This window comes from Silurus meridionalis, chromosome 5 (genome assembly GCF_014805685.1).
Source record: "Silurus meridionalis isolate SWU-2019-XX chromosome 5, ASM1480568v1, whole genome shotgun sequence".
In the NCBI taxonomy this organism is placed as follows: Eukaryota; Metazoa; Chordata; class Actinopteri; order Siluriformes; family Siluridae; genus Silurus; species Silurus meridionalis.
The window spans coordinates 3,996,892-4,017,581 of record NC_060888.1 but is presented as its reverse complement, the minus strand read 5'-3'; the positions used below and the strand labels follow the sequence as shown (position 1 = coordinate 4,017,581).

Below are 20,690 nucleotides of genomic sequence, written 5' to 3'. Positions count from 1 at the left end.
CTTTTTTTGGTCTATCATCATATAAATTCCTGCGAATAAATGATGAATGTTAGGATTGCCTTTAAGCACTACCTAAACTTTTATGTTCGACACAGTCTTAATTTTGCACAAGCCCCACCTACAGACTCAGACAACCACAGACATAAACACTCCATGGAAACCTGAGGGGAAGTAAATTCTATAAAAAGGACAGATTTTGTTTGCTTCTCTGGCTTATAAGCAGCTGTTGTTTATGTTGATTTATTGTGTCTAGAGTTTTTTGTTTTTTATTACGTAGTGTATCTTTAAATCGTTCTCACTCAAGCAAAAAAAAAAAACTATTGAAAAAATGTTTAACTTGTAGATGCTTAATAGTGTCCTACTGGAGTACTGATGGTGCCCTACTGGTGTACAGTACATACTGTAGCTACTTGGTCCGTACCGAAAACATGATTTGCGAAAACGTAGCTTTTGCTCTGCGCGTGCATGAATTCACTGTCACTTTCTGTCATCGCCAATGTTTTTACAACAGTTTTGCGATAAGGATTTTTTATGTACAGCTTAAGTACATAGCCTAGCTATAGAAAAATAAATATTAAACATTTATTACATTTACACACAGATATACACATCCGGGGAAAGGTGGCAGTATAGAAAGGCATCGGCCCTTGGATACAAAGGTCGTTAGTTCAAATCCCAGCCACACCAAGCTGCCATTCCTGTCCGGGGCACATAATCAAAACCACAAAGCTGCTCAATGCTGCTCAGTTGTAATGCAAGTCGTAAATGTCGTACGAATGTAAGCGATTGAATAAAATTTTTCCATTTATTTCATTTTATTTAATCAATTTGATTTGTGCCAATTTAATCGATTACTCATTCTTTAATATAATTGAATTTTATAAAATATTTTAACAATAGAAAGTGTATTTACATCAACAGAATATCACTAGCAAAGCACTATTTCCGTTTTATCCGTATTACAAAAACTGGAAACTGGCGTAAATCGGTTCGGACACACTTTAGACAGGAAGTAGATGCATTTGTGCAGTACAAATCGTGTTTCTGGTACGGATCGAGCGGCCACACATACCTACACCTGATGTATCACTTACCGAAGGTGCTCTACTTTGTGACATATTAATAGATCTATTGTATTTCATTTCATATTCCTGATCACTGTAAAATAAAAAGTTAGATGCTGGAAGACAGAGTGTAGATAAATGGGTCTTTTATTTTTTTTTTTTAAGATGGTGGTAGCTTAGTGTTTAAGGCATTGGACTCTTGATCAGAAGGTCATGAGTTCAAATCCCAGCACCACCAAGCTGCTACTGTTGGGCCCTTGAGCAAGTTTGACCCTTAACTGCTCAGTCGTAAATCGCTCTATGGGGGCGTCTGCCAAAATGCCATAAATGTAATTAATGTATATTTCCTCCAGGCCTACTTTGGAAAGGCAACAATTTTAAAACTACAAACATAAATGCATAATGCAACCAAAGTAACGGTTCTCCGTAGGATATCTCCAGATATGTAGTTACTTGAGTTCTTGAATTCTCTGTGGAAATGCAAATCTATTACTTACCAAAGGAGCGCTACTGGTCCTTGATAGTATTAAACACACCAATAAATATGCAGGGATTTGAGGTGGCAATAAAAGGCAACAAATGACCAATAGAGGATCATACCGACCACTAAAACCAACACAATTCCCATTAAAACCATCAGAAATTTATTTGCAATGTGGTAGATAAACCACACACTTCATCTCGTCAGAACATCTTTCCAGGCCATATCCAAATCCTACAATGTGATTGCAGTCTGAAAAAAGTCTTTCAGTGTATGTGTGTGTGTGTGTGTGTGTGTGTGTGTGTGTGTTACAAATCCTTTAAAACAAACCCTTTTTTGAGTGTGTCTCCTGAAGCTGCACCAACACCAATTACAGGGACAGGGTCTAAAAATAGAGCCGGCTCTTCACAAGAACACCTGACAAGACTCTCTCTCTCTCTCTCTCTCTCTCTCTCACACACACACACACACACACACACACACACACACACACTGCATACACGCACACAAAGCGCAGCACTACAGCCTCTGGATCTGCAGAGCCGATAGCCCTTTTTTTTTGTTGCAATAATTACATTCAGTGAGGAGTGAAGATGATGACGTAAAGTATATGAGAACCAGGAGCTCAAGCAGAGACACAGGAGAACACACACACACTTTTTATTAGTGTTAGGCCTGTGTCAAGATTTTATCAGACCCCTAAATTGAACCGATCGAAGCCTGGCTGTAAAACAGTCCGAATTTGCTAATGGCGTGTTTGCCGCGTGCGATTAGATTAGACTCCTGGAGAGAGCCAGCAGCGAGTGTGTACAGGATTGGCAATGCTAGGCTAACACCACTGCATCTTCACCAGAGCTTTAGAGCAGGTCACATGCTTTTACATGACATAGATAGAGCTACACAAGGCATAAAAAATTATCATTAGGGAATTAACACCTATACAAATACAGCGTATATATAAACACACACACAAACACACACACACACACACACACACACACACACACACACACACAAATACTCAAAATGAATGACATGTACACACCTCAAAAACTGACCAGATCTAATGTGGTTGTTAAATGCACAAATTACCAGACAGACAATCACACACAGAAGGCAAGCGCAGGTGTGCTCGATTTCTTTTCTCTCTCTCACACACACACACACACACACACACACACACACACACACACACACACACACACACAGAGAAACAGGGAATAAGTACAATACCTGAGGTTTAACGCATTCCTGAGGAGGAGCCAGAACGAGATGAGAGCGGAGGAGAGAAGAAGAGAAGACGACGGTTATAGGGAGGAGAGAGAGCGTTATTCAGCACACACACAAACACACACACGGATGCTGGAAGGCACTTTGCAAGTCATACTACGGCATGAGGCAAGGGACATACTGCTCGGTAAGGCTTGGTTACCTCTGTCAGATGTGGGGGAATGGGGACAACAGAGGGGGGGCGTGCACACACACATATACACACACACACACACACACACACACACACACACACACACACACACACACACACACAAACACACACAGCCATAGAAAAAACAACAACAAACCAGGCTGAGTTAAACCCATAATCGAAACAGGCGCGGGAGTTTTAGGTAGCATGAAGCTGAACTAAATTACCCAGAAATCCTGTCTGGAAACGTTGCCACTACGCTGCTTGCTACAGATCCTTAACAATCGAGCCTGATTGGATCTCAGAGGGAACGGAGGAACACAAGGCACTAAGTGTGAGCTGGCTAGCACGTTCCTCTCCAAACCGCGATGCGCCTCTCAATCGAATAACGAACGCATTCAGCTCAGATCCGCCGCCATTTGCTTTATTTTACCAATTGAAGCTGATTGGTCGGAAAGGATGCGGCGATATACAGGGTTCACAGTAACATCTGCACGTGTTGGAAGCAAGATATGGGACCAAGCGTAAATCGTAGTGATGCGAGGATTGCTCCGAAAACAGCAGTAATGGAGCATCTCTTTTTGAAGATCTCTTGAAAAAAATCAGGTCAAAACGGTCATTCTTTATAGAGCTAGCTTGGGGGGAAAAATGTTCCCTTTTCCTTGTGGTACCAGGTTAGGCGGAAAGTTAAGACTCAGGGTTACTGATTGGAAGGTCAGGTGTTCAAGCCCCAGTATCACCATGCTGCTACTGTTGGGCCCCTGAGCAAGGCCCTTAACCCTGTGTGAGCCAGAGGCGCTGTATCATAGCTGACCCTGCGCTCTGACCTCAGCTTCCTAACATTGCTGAGATATTCAGATTTAAAGAAAGAATTCACTGGGCTGTAAAAATATTGGTCTACCACAGAGGTCCCCAAACTACAGCCTGAACCCTCTAAACAATGCCAGATAAATATTTTAAAAAATGTAATTTTAAATACATATCTACATATACATATCCCTTTTAATTAGCATAGCCTGAATATATTTTAGATTCTCCAACCAACCAAAAGAATGGTACATTTAACGTTATAACATGATAAATACTTTTAAAATTTACGCAATGATACTGGTAGTCACTCCGGCCCATGTAATTTTCTGTTATAGACTCACCCTGGCACTTATTATGTAGTAAGCTTTGTGAAGTAATAACTAAGGTCCTACAGTAGTGTCTGAATATCAAATCCCAGCACTACCAGAATAATAATGTTGAACCCTTAGGCACAGGTCTTGGACTGGAATTAGCCTTGCTTGTGTACAGCTTTGGAAAAAAGCATCTACCAATTGACGAAAGCATTAAAACCTAATGATTCCAGAAGGTTCTGTAGCAATAAACCACTTGTGCAGTCGTACTTTGTTTTTAGTGCTGAAAAGGAGACATTGGATTTAGCTTGAAATGCCCTGGCCAGTCATAAAGTCAAAAGATTTTCAAAAACTACAAATTCATGGCTCTGCTAAAAACATATATTTGTTTGGAGTGTGAGATTTGGTTGTAAACACGCCATTACACTGCCATTCTCTTCCCACAGATGTTTCAAAACAGGGAGCAGTTCGGGTCAAAACGTGTTGGTGTCGTGAGAAAGTTGGTCTCCTCGTTTCCGATGGGACGCCAGAGCTGAAGGACGTGAGGAGTTTTCCTGTGTATGGAGCAATGTCTTCTCAGATAAGTAAAGGAGCATTGGTGCTTTTCCTTTGGGAACGGTAGGAATTTGGGAAACTGAATAAGGGGAGTTGGGGGGAAAAAATAATAAAGGAATGTGCCTAAAGCGGTTCCCATTTCAGATGTGCATACCACAACTGCAGGAAACCGCTAAAAAACAACATGACCTGTAAGCAAAACATGCACAATAAAGCGTGGCCTAGCTGCAACATTTCTCCTGCAATCTCCAGTGTGGTCCAGTGGACAATACTCAAGTTTTTAACCAAGTTCAACCAAAATTTTAATTTATTCTGTTTCTGTGTTCACTAATATTCAATGAGTTTGTACTTTTTTATAGGCATGAACCATCTTGGAGGACACCAGCTTGGAATTTCTTGGAGTTTTTTGGAGTAAATTCCAAATTACAGATGTTAAATGATTTATGAATGTTTTGTTTTATTATTAATATTAATATTTTTACATCAAAACTGATTGAAATTAAGAAAACTGTTGAATTTCTACCCTGCACATCCATTAATCACATGCACACAGCAGACTTCCTGCAAGGCTATTGAGGCCACACCCCCTACATACATGCATTCCTACATAACATAAACACACATTATTTCCTAAATTCTCCACACTTAATAATGTAAAAAAAAAAAAAGTCCATCTTGGCAAGGATTCGGGCAAATTTCATAAATATACATACATTTATGTTTAAAAATTCCTTGTACTGTTTGTAAGCTATTGCGCAACAAAATTTACTAACAATTAAATTAATTGAAATTTAATTTTTAAAAATCTGTATTAGTTTGCATGTATGTCAGTTTAAGACCAAACAAATGTTAATATTTATGTTTGTATATGATGCAGTTAACATGCAAATTTCCTCAAATTTCGAATAACTTTCCATAATTTACTGGTAATTTTCCAACTTGGAATATTATTGCGCTATGTATCATACCTTACTAACGAAGGCTACCTTGCATAAAGCCGTAGCATTATCTCATTTAGTTTTAGTCTACAAAATGGTTAGTGGCAAGTTACAAGCACAATTCACATAAGGAATTTCAGAGGGAATCCGCCTTCCAATTGGGAATTCTGTCTACCTAGAAAGTTCACGTTCCAACTGGACTGCAATGATGTTTTTGCTTCATCCTTTATCTTTGCATAAATAGCTCAGAAACCTTCTTAACTCTCAATACCTCCACTAAATCCCAAATGCTGGTTGTGAAGAGAATGTGTTATGGAGCTTTGCTACCTACAGAGGATTAATCAACATGGAAGGCTTCTTCCCTGCAATCCCTATCTATATTCCCTACGCCAAGCTGAAGCTTAGTGATGTGCACACATTGCCACACCAATTATCACACACACACACACACACACACACACACACACACACACACACACACACACACGGCAGCAGCACAGTGCACCACACTTGAACAAGCCACACAGAACACAGTGGGAACTGAGAGGAGAAACTGCTGCCACCGACACTCTTTAGCTAACACAACCTGAACCTACTGAGTACAGACAGACACAACAACAGCTACGACTCCTACAGAGAGCGAATACAAAAGCTAGCATGTCACACGTGTAAAAGGTCATGAAACATAAAAGAAACAGCTTACGACACGACAAACAACTATTAAAGCTAGCACTTGGGGCTAACACAAAATGTTAGCAAAACGTGTTAAGAAATTAAGCTGTGAAAGTTTATAAATGTAATAAAATGGAAGTAATGGAAATTGGAAAAACTTAGGATGCTAATGGTAACTCTGGGATTTGACACCACAGGAAAGATTAAATCACAATAGAGCGGTACAATAAAGGACAAAACCGAGATCAGAGTTACAGCAAGCTTAGCTGAGTAGCTACATCATGACTAGAATGAACCATGAACAATAAAACTAAAACATTCAAGTGTGTTTTTATTTATTTCCGTTTATTATTTACTTTTTAAATTTTTATTTAAAACTATTTATTTTTAAAGTCTAAGAATAGAAATTTAGAAAAATTAATTTTAGTTTTATTTTTTATTTTGCTTGAACTCAAGTTAAAAACTATTGTTTTTTTTAAATAAACTTTAAAGCTAGCCTGCTATTACAAAAAAATCTAACACTTCAACAAAACAGACGACGTCAAATTGATCCTGAAATCATTCCTAATTCCTTGAAGAGCTATTTCATTCCCAAATGGGCGCAGTCGACCCGTGTCTGCCAAAAAAACCTTCAGCCTCATTTGGATTTTTGAGGGGTGACTAACTCAGAAAATCTGTTATCTCAGCCAAATAACTGGCTAAATGTTATTGGGTAACAATGGAAATACATTTTATAATGTGATTATCACCGTGTTGGTATATTCCTGACAGATTTCCTGTCTTTCTACATTTACTTGTACTTGTTTCCTCACAGCAGAATGCTAATTACCAGCTAAAACACCAAGTCAATGTTTGTATTCCAAATTTCCTGAAAATGTGATTAACCTTAAAATAGTGACTTGAACTGTTAATATAATTTTATTTAGTTATTACCAGTCATTTTTACATTATATTTACTATTCTGAGGATATTTTGTCTCAAGAATTAAACATACGGTGCCAAATTCCTCCTAAAACTGTTCCGGAGCTACTCAGGAACGGTTTTCTATTCGTAAATGAACACATCTACCCCGTGCTTGCCAAAAAGTGTTGGATCCAATTTGGGTTTTTGAGGGATAATCTGTTGCCTCAGGCAAGTATCTGACTAAACGGCGTTGACTAAAAGCATTTTATCATACGAATGCTATTATTTCTCCTCATGTTTCTGTCAGACTTCCTGTCATCGATTTCTACGCTGAGTTCTGCCCAATATATTTCTGATTCACTTTAACATTCTAGTGAATGAATGTTACATGTTAGCATGTTAGAAAGATGGAAAATTATTATTATTATTATTATTATTATTATTATTACTATTATTATTACTATTATTAAAACTTTCTTTCGGCTTCTCCCGTTAGGGGTCGCCACAGCGGATCATCCGCATGTTTGATTTGGCACATTATTTTACGCTGGATGCCCTTCCTAACACAACCCTCCCTATTTATCCGGCTTGGTTCCCTGACCGGGAATCGAACCTGGACCGCAGCAGATTATTATTATTATTATTATTATTATTATATTAATATAGAAACTTAATGAGCCTGGGCTAGTTTTAAAAGGGCCTATCTAAACCCTAAGCTAGCTTGTAAATACGTAGCTAGCAACGCCAGCTTTTTTCTTTTAATATAGCTTCTGTTCAGGAGTTTTATTCAGAAAATCTGAAAAGTACACAACTGGCCTGGGCTTGCCAGAAAATAAGGAATGGCGTAAGATCTCATCTCAACAGTTCAACAGATAAACTACACGGTTTAGTTGCCGCGTCAGCACTTTTTTTTGGTAAAAACGGTTGGGCAAACATCCACAAAAATCCTTCTAATAGCAATGTGCTACAACGATGATGCAAATAGACATACAAAAGAACAACTACTTAAGTGCACAAATGTACATTATATATATATATATATATATATATATATATATATATATATATATATATATATATATATATATACATACATATATAAGATGTAGGCTAATAGTTACACAAGAAAGCAATTAAAAACTGATATCCATAGATAGTAGCACAAAAACACATCACAATCTCCACACGAAGCAATCACACACACCTCACACACACACAGTGTATAAAGTTGTACAGTACTCACTGTGTGGTATCCGCGTGTTATGGCCGGCTTGCCCGCTTGGTACGGCTCCACCGTGTCGATGATGGTCTGCCTTTCACCCTTCTGGTTGATTTTGCGGAATCTCCTCCTGGACTGACGATGCGAAGCCTGGCGCTGAAAATACTCCTCATTCTCATCCATATAGTCCACCTGCCACAGGAACAGAGCAAGACGAGTGAGTCTCTTGCTCTCTCCCTCCCTGTCTTTCCCCCTCCCATCCCCATCTCTTGCACTGCGTAAAAATAGCAGTGGGTGTGTGAGCCTGTCTGTAAGAGTGTGTGTGTATACATGTGTGTGCTAAGCCTCAAAGTCTACATCAAATACTGATTTAAAAAAAAAAAAAAAAAACAGGGAGGGTGCCATCTATCCTTCTTGAAGTGCGAGTGAACCGGACATGTGCGTACAGGTCAAAGGTCAGTGTGTCATGTGTGCTAAGCCTCTTCCGTATTGTTATTCGACTCCTGTATGAAATATCTGCATCGCATGTGGAGTAAATGCACAGCGTTTTTTTCTTTTGCAATAGACCTGCTTTTAGGTGCAGCTACATCAGGACAGCACGTTTTGAGATTTCGATGCAGGAAGTGCTAACCGGAGTGACCTAACTCCACACTCTGAGGGAAATGAGATTAATACATTTGTCTCAATCTCCATCTCCATCTTCTGCTCTCTCTCTCTCACACACTGTCCTCTTCATCTGTACTTTCACTGCAGCCTCCCATTTCACACTCCCTCCACCGTTGGGATTACACATCAAATCTCTCGCTACCTTACCAACTGCTGCTATGGCAACGCCGCCGAGCGCCGAGCAGTGGGAATATATTGAACTCAAGTGAGTGCAGTGTCCATATCCTGCATGGGATCATAATTACAGAGCCATGACGGCCAATAATAACACACTAGGCACTCCTCGAGTACCAAACGCGGCTGAAGGGAACGTCGCGTCAACTCGGAGATTAGCCGAATCTGGATGTAACCATGCGCACGTGCCCAGTCTGGAGCCGAATGAATAAAAGCAGATAACAACGTGCTTGACTGCATTGCATCGGTAAAATTGCTCGGTAAAGACACCGGGTTCTTATTGACGAACAGCATCTGTGTCTCTACAACTGTCTAATACAAATGCGTCTGTAATTCTTTTATTTGAAAAATAAATAAATAATAATAATTTTCTGAACATGGCTGAACATATTTTGCATACACTGCATGACAACAGATGCCCACATTAGCATGAGACAAAAGCTGCTCATTCAGAATGCTTGTTAATCGCAAATACAGATTGTAGACACGCTTTATTCGTTCGTTGTTCAGATTTTCTTGCTCATCAATTGATTGGTCGAAGTGCGATTTCGGATCGTTTGCGACGCAACAAATACGACAAGATGTTACATTTAATCGATAAGGAACCAGAAGCCCCTCCCACTTTTTCATCTTACTATCATTATTATGAGCGTTTTTTTTTTTTTAAAGAATGCATTGTACATTTCAGGAAACAAATCTTACTAAATCAGTGCAGTATCATATCCTGATACCTAAACAACTGTGTGATTGTTGTATATGGATTTTCATGCTGCAATTAATACTAAAAGTGCTTGGCCCCCTCTTTTCTCAATGCATTATGCAATAACATTAAAAAGTAAATAAAAAGAGGAAATGCACACATACACACACATATACATATATATGGAATAATAAGCCGCATTTAAAGTCAGTCCCCAGTTTTTTGCATTCACAAAACACAGTCCAATTACAATGGGAGCTGTTTGACCTCCAGAGCCAACAGTAAATGCATCCTGTGAGTTGAAAAAGTATGCAGACCCCTGAGCAATTCTCTGATATTACTGATTTACGATGGACAGTTTTTGAAAGGTGACACTGGATTTATGTTGGGAAATGTATTAAAGAACTGAACTACTTTGCTAAAAGTCTGTAAAAACAATTATTACAAATGCATAGTTTAGGAAAAGGGTTCAGAATAACATCCGTGTGTTTGGATCTCGCAGTGAGGGGCACAACAACTGGATCAATAATCAGAAAGCTGAAGCTGCATCACGCCACCCAGGCACTGCCAAGAAACGGCCGCCCCTTAAGTCTCAGACAAGAAGGAGGCTGGTGAGAGAAGCCACAGAGAGGCCAACAATCACTTTGAAGGATCGTGAGAGTTCAGTGTCTGGGAAAGGGGTAATGGTGCACCAGTCAACCATATCAAGAGCACTGCGTAACACTGGTGGCAGGAAAAAAGCCAATACTGAAAAAAGCATAATCTAAAAGCACATATGGAGTTTGAGAGAAAGCGTGAAAGTGAACCCAGCTGTGATGTGGGAAAAGGTTTTGTGGGCAGATGAATAGAGAGACGGACGGAGCTTCTGAGCCAAAACGCAAAGCATTAGGTGTGGCGCAAAACCTAAAGCTTTCCATATCTCAAGAGACCTACAATAATAGCCATCCCTACAATAAAACATGGTGGTGACGGCACCATGCTGTGGGGATGCTTCTTATCAAAAGAAACAAGTAACTGTGTTAGAAATGATGTGAACAGTCTGTTCAAAAACTAAAAGCAAATTCACCTTCCAGAGAGACAATAAAGAAGTGGCCGAGTCAATTTAGTGATCCCAGTCACAATCTGGGGCACTGTGTAAAAAAATGCGAAAATCCACAGGTATCGCCAAACCCTGACTAATCCGAATAACCTACAAAAAAACTCTGCCTTGAAGAATAAATTAAAAATGTACTTCGGCACTATTTCCAAAGTGAACACACGCTGTATGTATCCCAAAAGATCTCTTCAAAGCTGCTACTGCAGCAAAAGGGTTCATCTCCCAAATATTGTGTATTGTGATTGTACACTTGTGCAAGGAAACTATTCAATATAATTAACACAGAATACTGTACATCAGTGTTGTCAGGACTCACCACGATCATTTCGGACGGCTCCAGAACGATACACTCGCATCCGCGACGTAAGCTCCCGGCGGAACGCTTTCCAAAACTGCAGAAAGAAAAACAGTGATGCGGAGATTAAAACCAATAAGTGAAGTCTGTGTTAATTACTGTAAGAGTTTCTGTGGAAAAGAAAGTGGTCATAGTCTCCAAACAACCCTCAACACATGAATCCATACATACAAACACATATCACACACACACATCAGTTGTACATTATAGTTTTCCTGATCTTTCCTGGAAAATTTCACTGACCCCGAGACTGGAAAAGTCCACTAGCCGACATCGCAGTTCATGAATGGAGTACAGTGCCGCACACAGGGTGCATGCAAGAGACGCTATAGAAAACAGTGTGGTGGAAATAAGGAGCGAAGCCGCAAATACAGGGCGTGGTAAACATACACGCACTCACCAACACCCTAATGTAGTATAATACGTCGTCTGTAAAGCTAATTATACCGTGGCGCTGCCCAATTCTCTAATTCGAAGGTGTGGATGGAATTTCTATAAAAGCAGCTTTGAAAGATCAGTAGCTTATGTACAAAATTTATATTATACTATATTAGATGTATGTGATAATTATAACACGACACTTTCTATAGGAACACCACATCACCATGGATATGAATGGAAGGCACTTGATTAATAAACGTATACAGAAATCAATAAAAACATTTAATTTTTCAGATATTTTCTAAAATTCGATGTTTAGCATTAAGAGTCTTCAGTGTCAGCGCTTTGTAACAATCAGTAGCTTTCTTACTTTGTACATTCCGTTTTCATTTAGGGTGTCATTTCTATACAATGAATGAAAAAATTTGTTTGTTTAATGAAAAAAATATATAAGCCGTATTTTTATGCATGTGTAATTATTTTTTATACTCTTATGGGCTCGTCAAAATAATACAAACTGTAGTATACCTTTAGTGACCTTGGTTTGACCTTTCTATGGTGGATAAGATGATGTTTTTAATATTGTATGTGTATTAATAATAGCATAAATATTCATCATCCGTATGTTCGATTTGGCACGTTTTTACGCTGGATGCCCTTCCTAACGCAACCCTCCCTATTTATCTGGGCTTGGGACCGGCACTAAGAGTGCACTGTCTTGTGCAACCCTAATGGCTGGGGTTGGTTTTCTGACCGGGGATCGAACCCGGGCCGCAGCGGTGAGAGCGCTGCATCCTAACCACTAGACCACCAGGGAACCTCTAGTAGGTCGTAGATGACATGCTTAATTTAGTCTTAGTATAATACTGAATAAATTCAAAGGTGGTGTCCATTTGACCCCGAGTCAAGACTTGTTTCAGCAAATCAAATACGAATTTGACTTGTTTAGTTTTTCTCAAGGACATGGCTCCAGTATTTTCTCAAGTATTAATATCAGGTGAAAAAAAAAACAAAGGCTTTGTATACTGCATACTTGGTGTGGTATAAGAGGAATAAAACTTCAGCGCATGCTATTATTGGAAAATAATCCACTTTCTGGGTTTAACAGTCATGTTGGCATCACATGAATCGTTTTCTAATACCAGTGTTTAATTTCTTAATAACTACACACACCTAATCAGTCTTTGGCTGTGTGTAAGAATTTGTATTGAAGTCACAGAAATGTTAGTAACAGTTGACATAATTTTGCTTTTTTTTTGCTTTCTGGTATAAGCAACAACAATGCTGACACTGCGCTTTTCTTTTACAGAGAAAAAAAAGCTGACAAAGAGCACTAAAGTCCAGAGCTCTCAAACACACACACACACACGCATACTTTCAGTGGGGGTAAAATGCAAACTCAACCCATAATGCTAACGCAACCAAATTCCATACTGACCAATGGGGGTCTTTATCTCAACTAATATAGGCTTTAATAGAGCAGAAAATTATAGGCAAATAATAACCTTGGATAGTGTTTGCATTAACGAAAAAAAACTGAACAATTAAAAAATGTGAATCTACATTTAGCCGATAAAAAACTTGGGGACTCATTATAGTTTTTATACAGTAATAATGAATAACCCAAAGTCGATCATTTTTGAAAGTGTTTTCTTAATTTCCATTCACGGCATTTGGAACACGTCCTTATGCAGATCCACTTACACTGATCTCATTTACACAACTTTTGTTGTAGTTAAACGTTAAGAGCTTTGCTCAAGGACCCAACAATGGCATATTGGTGGTCCTGGGTTCTGAACTCACGACCTTCAAATCAGAAAGGCAGCATTTTAACCAGTAAGATGCCACCGGTTTATCACCAATTCAGGTTCTTGGTCTTTTTTCTTTCTTTCTTCATCTCATACTGTATTATAAAGAAAGAAACACATTTTTAACTGACCCTCAATAACAAGTTTGTAGTAAGATTTAAGGCTATAGGAAAGCAAATATTAAAAACCAAACATAAAAATAAATAAATAATCCGGCACCTTTACCAAAAAAATATAATATTGATTAAATTGTGTAGTCAGTTAAATTGGCACAATTTAATAAAAGGTGGCAATAATTTGATTTATTCGATTCGATTTTTTAATTTTTTTATAAAATATTATTTTATATATTATTTAACCAAGCAAGCATTTTATTTAAAATTGTTGAAATTCACAAATGCTAAAAATAATAAACTGAGTTAATGGAAAAAAAAATGACTTTTATATTTTGCATTCCTTCCCCATAACCGTACCGAACAGTGAATTTTGTGTACCGTTACACCCCTAACGACTATACAACCTTGTGATCAACAATGTCAACAACAGCAGCATTATGAGGTCCTTCACTGTAATACACAATAAGAGCTCAAGGATTGTCCTTGATGAGATAATGAATAATTAAATAAATGATGAGTTTCTGTATGGATTTAAGGCATGTGTAATAAACATTTTTAATTTTAATTTGCATTATTTAATAAATTTAAGGATGCCCTCGAGGTGTCCATTCGACATTGAGTCAAGAGTCGTTTTAGCGAGTCAAATGCAGATTTGACTCATTTTGTTTTTAGGATACACGCGACATGTCCAATGAAGCCCGCCAGCCTGGCCACTTCATTCCACATAACACAACATGCAGGGGGTCTGGAATGTGAATTGGTGATGACACACACCCGTAAGTACAATCCCACCCACAGAGACACACACCCAAGTAAGAGGAATCCACCATTTCTACCATTTTATTCCTTCTAATTCTCTCTAGTTTAATAATCATTACAGCTCTATTATATGTAAGTAAGCGTGAGCAGTGTGAAAGTGTGGGAAGGGTTTAGGACTAAATTGTGATTCTATAATAGCAGAACGCTTCTGTTGCAACACTTCAGGGAAGAATATAGTGTGAAATTGATGGGGCTGAGCTGCAGGGCACTTTACCGCTTCATACACTGCATGCCTTTCGAGAACAACTGAAGCACCTCCAAACTTTTATTAGCACCAGATGAAATCCACGGGCCGCCAGCGGCAGGATTATCGTGCCCCTAACCCATCGTATATTCTACTTCCTTAAAATTAATATACACGCAGTTGTGAATGTAATACAGCGGATACAGAACTTCCAGTTTCACTAGAAACTTTGCATTTGACTTTTTCACATTTTTTTATTTTTATTTTGGGAATTTCAGTTAAACTTTTTTATTTACTTTTGTAACATTTACCACATTTAAATTACCTCTCATACATACGTATATATATATTTTTTTATTATTATTTTATATATATATATATATATATATATATATATATATATATATATATATATATATATATATATATATATATATATTTTTTTTTTTTTTTTTAAGAGTTTATAATCAAGTCAATATTTTTACAATAAAACTTGTCGGCTACAAAAAATACAAATAATTAAATAAAAATCCTATTAATGTAATGACAAAAGTTACAAGTTGCCGTTCTCGTTAGGGGCGGGGCTAATTCGTCCTTTATTGCTGGTGCTGGCTATGAAAGGCGTCGCCACACTTTACTTACAACTAAATGCGTTAAATTCACACCAAATTCTCCACAATCGTATGTTCCAGTTTGTCCCAGTTTAAAATAAAATGAAATATAATCGAATTTACACGACGTTCGTAATCACTTAAACCTGTTACCTTTTTAGTGATGACAAGTCACTAGAAAGCTCCTTAAGGAATGAGAGCCACAATCCAGTATTCCTAGAATGCTATAGTTCCACTTGCAGGCATTTTGCTGGTGCATAAAATTCAAATCAAAGTTCTGAGAAAAAAATCAACACAAGCGTCCAGTGTGTGCTCCATTAAATCCAGCCGAACTCTCACACAGCTCTCGGAGCGATCTGTTCGGTCTACTGCCTCTGTGTGATGGGAGCCTGGGTGCACAGAACATGCATGCTTGAGTGTGTGTGTGTGTGTATGTGTGTGTGTGTTAATGCGACCAAGCGTTAGTGATGACAGACTGGAGCCATACATTCCAGCTTGCCTATTTCTTACTGCCAGGCTGAGAGGGAGGGACTAACCTCAACTCACTCAACACTGACCTCTTCACCTCTACCACACACACACACAGTATATATACACTACTACTCATCAGACAGAGGGACGGATTGCATCACACCAAACGATCTGTATCAACACTCAAGATTCGTAAGAAGCCACACACGGGGGTCAGATTGTGGATTTCCTCTAAAGGGAAGTGGAACGTGGACAGCAGGCTATTCTGTATTAAGTACATATAATGAAGAGGAACAGGCAAAGTTGAGAAAATGAAAGAAATATCGGATTACACTAGGAAACCTGCACTGCCCTTTTGGTTATTTATTGAGAGAAGAAACAAAAATGGAGAAGCAGGAAATATTTCAGAGAATGAAACCAAATCATAGTTCAGAACACCAGCTTTTTAATTTTTTTTGGTGGTAAAATGTGGTCTGAATTTTAGGATGATGGTGGTTTAGTGCCATTTGGATTATGAGATTTAAGTAGTAGCACTACGAAAATAAAGTCGTATCAACACGAGAATAAAGTCGTATCAACATGCAAATTCTTTTTAATTATTATTTATTTATATTTTTTGTTTTGTTTATTTTTCTCCTCATTCTATTCCCTCATGCTGGACCGTCGTAAAAAGCATTTCACTGCATGTCGTACCCTGTACGTATGTGTATGTGACAAATAAAATTTGATTTGATTTTGTTTTGATTTGAAATGCGAGAATTAAGTCGTATCAATACAAGAATAAAGTCGTTTAAATACGAAAATAAAGTTGTATCAATACGAGAATAAAAGCGTTTAAATACGAGAATAAAGTCGTTTAATTGCGAGAATTAAGTTGTATCAATACGAGAATAAAAGCGTTTAAATACGAGAATAAAGTCGTTTAATTGTGAGAATAAAGTCGTTTAATTGCGAGAATTAAGTTGTATCAATACGAGAAGAAAGTCGTAGCACTTATTAGCAAAATAAAGCTTCGAGTGTGCCATTGTTCAACTCCTTCAGGATCGATTTCTTTGTTCATCATCCTTGTAGTCTCTCGAGAAACATCTCCTCTTCCAATAGCACGTAGATCGATATCTATGTAACCATCGATATCCTTGGAGTCGACCACTGTTCACCATTACAGACTGCACAAAAGAGACGATTTCCTTAATGTCTGTCTGATATTTTATTCAGAATAAATTAAGTTTCGTGCAGAACCGCCGCAGTGTGCGTTTACTAATTGTAACTCCGTGCTGATGTGCCGAAAGACGTTTCCTTATTGCTAAATTCTAACAAAGTCGGATTTACCCAAATCCTCCACATCCACTTTATGCAAAACAGCAACTCGCAATTCTGTGATTTTCCTCATTGCTGCTTTAATCTCGTAATTTCGACTTTATTCACGTAATTTCGACTTTATTCTCGAAATATTCCGACTGTATTCTTGCATTGCTACGATTTTTTATATTTTTACGTGACACCAAAATGTCATCATAGAATTACAACAGCAAACAATATAGGAATTTAAACATCAGGTTTAATCAGGAGTGAAACAATGGTGGTTTTGTCGGTGGCTGAGCCTGAAATGCCTACGTTCAGCTCGCTTAGTTACGTAACCGCTGCCGAGTGCATGTGGTACTCACAATGCAATCTCCAAAGCTCCAGTTCAAAACGTTCCTCTAATCAAACACTGTTATTCGTACTTCCGTTGTTTCACTGCGAATTAAAAGGATGTTTTGTTTCGTTTTTTTGGGCGGAAATGCAAATTTTGGCGGATCTTAAACCAGACTGCTGAAACGAAACATCAGCTCGACCTGCTAATCCTCTGGTTTTTGTTTTTGTGGTGGTTTTCTCTTTGATTTCTTCCTAATGAATGCTGTCCAAGCACTTTTTCCCCCTCAACGTGAAGCCGATTATTTTGAGACCCTTTTCACAGGAAGCCCTGAAAGGAAGTGTGTTCTACTGAACGTGATGCAGATAAATCCATTTGCATGTGTGAAAATTCGAATAAAGTTGCTATGTATTAATGAGCGAGGGCTGAGGAGCGGGCATGGAGGTGAAAATGGCGTTCTGCTTCTGAAACGCGCATCAGATACAAATAATCACACCCTTTTTTTTTAAAGAAAGAAAGAAAAATGTAACAATAATTAATAGAGGGAGAAAAAGAAAGAGGGTGTAAAAGGGGAGGAAAAGGAGAAAGAGGAAGATCAAATCGGAGGAAGAAGCTGAGACACTATAAGAAGATGGAGTGAAGGAAAAGGAAGCAAAAGAAAAATGATACAGAAGAGGAAGTTGATGATGACAATTACGAGGACAACGAGGGGAAGAATGGAGAAAGGCGGTGAAGAAGGATGAGGAGGAGACCGAGAAAAAGGAAGGACATAGAATAGAAAGGTAAGAAAAAAGAGGAAAAGGCGAAAAAACATGAAAAGGAGGAAAACTAAGCAGTAGTTGAAGAAAGAGGTAGAAGATTTTATGAGAAATATAAAGACGATGAGAAAGTGGAGGAGAAATAAGAGGAGAGAAGGAGGAAGAAGAGGATGAGGAAGAAGCAGAGACACTGTAAGATGATGTGGAGAAAAAGGGAGCATAAGAAAGAAGATATGGAAGGGAAAAAAGTTGACAAAGGAGAAGCCAAAGATGAAGGAAAAAGAATAGAAAGGTATACAAAAAAAATACAAATACATGCTCAAATACATTCGCTTTTTTCCACCTCTGGTTTGAAACTCAAAGCCTCTGTGATGCCACTGATTTACATGCACTGATCTTCTGGGCAGATTGTGTTACAGACCTGGATCTGGGCAGGAACATGGACTCTTTGATGAACACGGAGCCCGAGAGCAGGATGTACCAGCAGCTGCCGATGTCATCCGGACTGGAGGAGAAAGAGAAGAAAGGAGGAGTAATGATTTTAAGGAAAAATATATCAGAACAGGTTCATGATTTGGAGATGACGCACTCGTAAATGCTGAACGAGACTTCGTTATTGCTTGTGAGGAAAAAAAGAAAAAAAGGAAAAATAATTGGTGAGGGAAGTTTAATTTAAGAATTAAAAAGAAAAATTTTCACTAAATTCACTCAAAACCACAAAATCCCAAATTTTATATATATATATATATATATATAAATTCTTCATAAATGAAAGCATCCAGTAAAAAATAAAAAAATAAAAATAAATGAAGAAAAAAAAATACGAAATATAAAAAGCTAAAACATTGCAGTCGGCTACACGTACAAACGTTATAGTGTATTACATCCTTTCTTTCATTTTTTTTTCTTTTCTTTTATTCAATGCTTTGTTCCGTTCTTCTTTTTTTCTTACTATCTTTCTTTCCTTCTTTCTTGCATTCTTTATTTTCGTCTTTCCTTCCTCCTTTCCTTTCATTCTTTCCCATAATTCCCTAAATCCCATTCCACATTCACTCCCTATTTGCTGTTATAATAACTTCCACTCTTCTGGGAAGATTTTACAGTGGTAATAAAAGAAAGAAAGAAAAACAGAAAGAAAGAAAAAAAAGAAAGAAAGAAAGAAAGAAAGAAAGAAAGAAAGAGAGAGAGAGAGACAGAGAGAGAGAAAGAGAGAAAGAGAGAGAGAGACAGACAGCCAGCCAGACAGAGAGAGAGAGAGAGAGAGAGAGAGAGAGAGAGAGAGAAAGAGAGAAAGATGATCTCTTGTGATCAATGCAGCAGCAAACACAGTCATGTTTTAAAAAAATATCGATTTCTTTCCCAGATGTCACAGACGACCAACGCCAGACTTTTCCCGTCGTATTCTGACGCTCACTGAGCAGCACAACCCAAACCCCAACCCACAACGCCATGACTCGCATCCCTGATTAGCTTCTGCTTAAAAAAAGACGTGAGGGTTTTTTCTAAAGGACAACAAGTGAAGACATGCAGAAGGAGGTAAAACCAGGAGAGTCCCTTTCTCTTTCGCAAACACAAATATAAAATGCAATCGTGCGTGTGAGTGTATGCGTTTAGGGAATCTGCACGCCGACACGCCGCTCGGTAAAATGTCTCCTCGTTGTTTTACGTGACAGGAAGGAAAGGTGGGCTAAGCACCAAGAAAACCACAATATAGTTCTACAATAGCAGATTTCTTTCCTTCCTTCTTTCTTTCCTTCCTGCTCAAAAAGAAGTGCTTATTAGTACATTATCAAGTCCTACAATACCAGATTCATCCATTCTTTCCTTCTTCCTTCCTTTTATCTTTTGTCCTTACCTTCCTTCCTCCTTTCTTTCTTTCGTCCCTTCCTTCTTTCCCTTATTTTGTCCCTTGCTTTCTTCCTTCCGTCCTTCTTTCCTTTCTTCCTTCCTTAATTGTGTGCAGTATGAAACTGAACCAAACACACAGATTTTCCAGGTCGATTCTCAATAACGATTTTCTACAGCGTTTACACGAGTCACTATTTAAATATTAATTATTATAGTAACTTAAGGGGTGATTATAGATTACGGACAGGAATAAAACTGCCATTTGGGACACGTCCCATAGCAACAACAGCAGTCTTTGACCATGCAAAGCACCTTTAATGGTCACATGATCAAAACATGGTAGACTCCGGAAAACGAGCTGCAGGGACGTTTTTTTGCTCTGTAATGAAGCCGAAATGTTCTGCATCAAAGGCAACTTGAAATCGCAGCAATTGGCCCCTTAACACCACACACACACACACACACACACACACACACACACACACACACACACACACACACACGTCTAATGAGGCAACTCCGGTGCATGTACTGACGCAGCACGAGTCTCTTCCTATCTTTTTTTTTTTATCTATCTTCTACTTTATTCCTTTCCTTTTCTGGTTCCCTCGCTCCTCATCTCACGACTCCCCTCCTCCCTGTTGCTCCCTTCCACAGCATCGCTTTGAACCACAGGCAAAACCTGGATGCTCAA

At 38.4% G+C, this 20,690-nt stretch overlaps 1 protein-coding gene across 9 annotated transcripts in view; it reads right to left on the bottom strand.

The window, feature by feature from the left end:
* Positions 1-20,690, bottom strand: part of rapgef2b (Rap guanine nucleotide exchange factor 2b) — a 110,347-nt gene that overhangs the window by 50,292 nt on the left and 39,365 nt on the right. For 6 of the 9 annotated variants that reach the window (XM_046849158.1, XM_046849157.1, XM_046849164.1 and 3 more), the window contains exons 4-7: positions 18,570-18,653; positions 11,329-11,404; positions 8,401-8,568; positions 2,779-2,796 (exon numbers count right to left, since the gene is read on the bottom strand). In XM_046849158.1, coding sequence (XP_046705114.1) covers positions 2,779-2,796; positions 8,401-8,568; positions 11,329-11,404; positions 18,570-18,653 — 346 coding nt within the window. Of the gene's footprint in view, positions 1-2,778; positions 2,797-8,400; positions 8,569-11,328; positions 11,405-15,439; positions 15,610-18,569; positions 18,654-20,690 lie in introns of those variants that run through there. The other 3 variants (XM_046849160.1, XM_046849162.1, XM_046849165.1) reach the window with 2 other exon arrangements.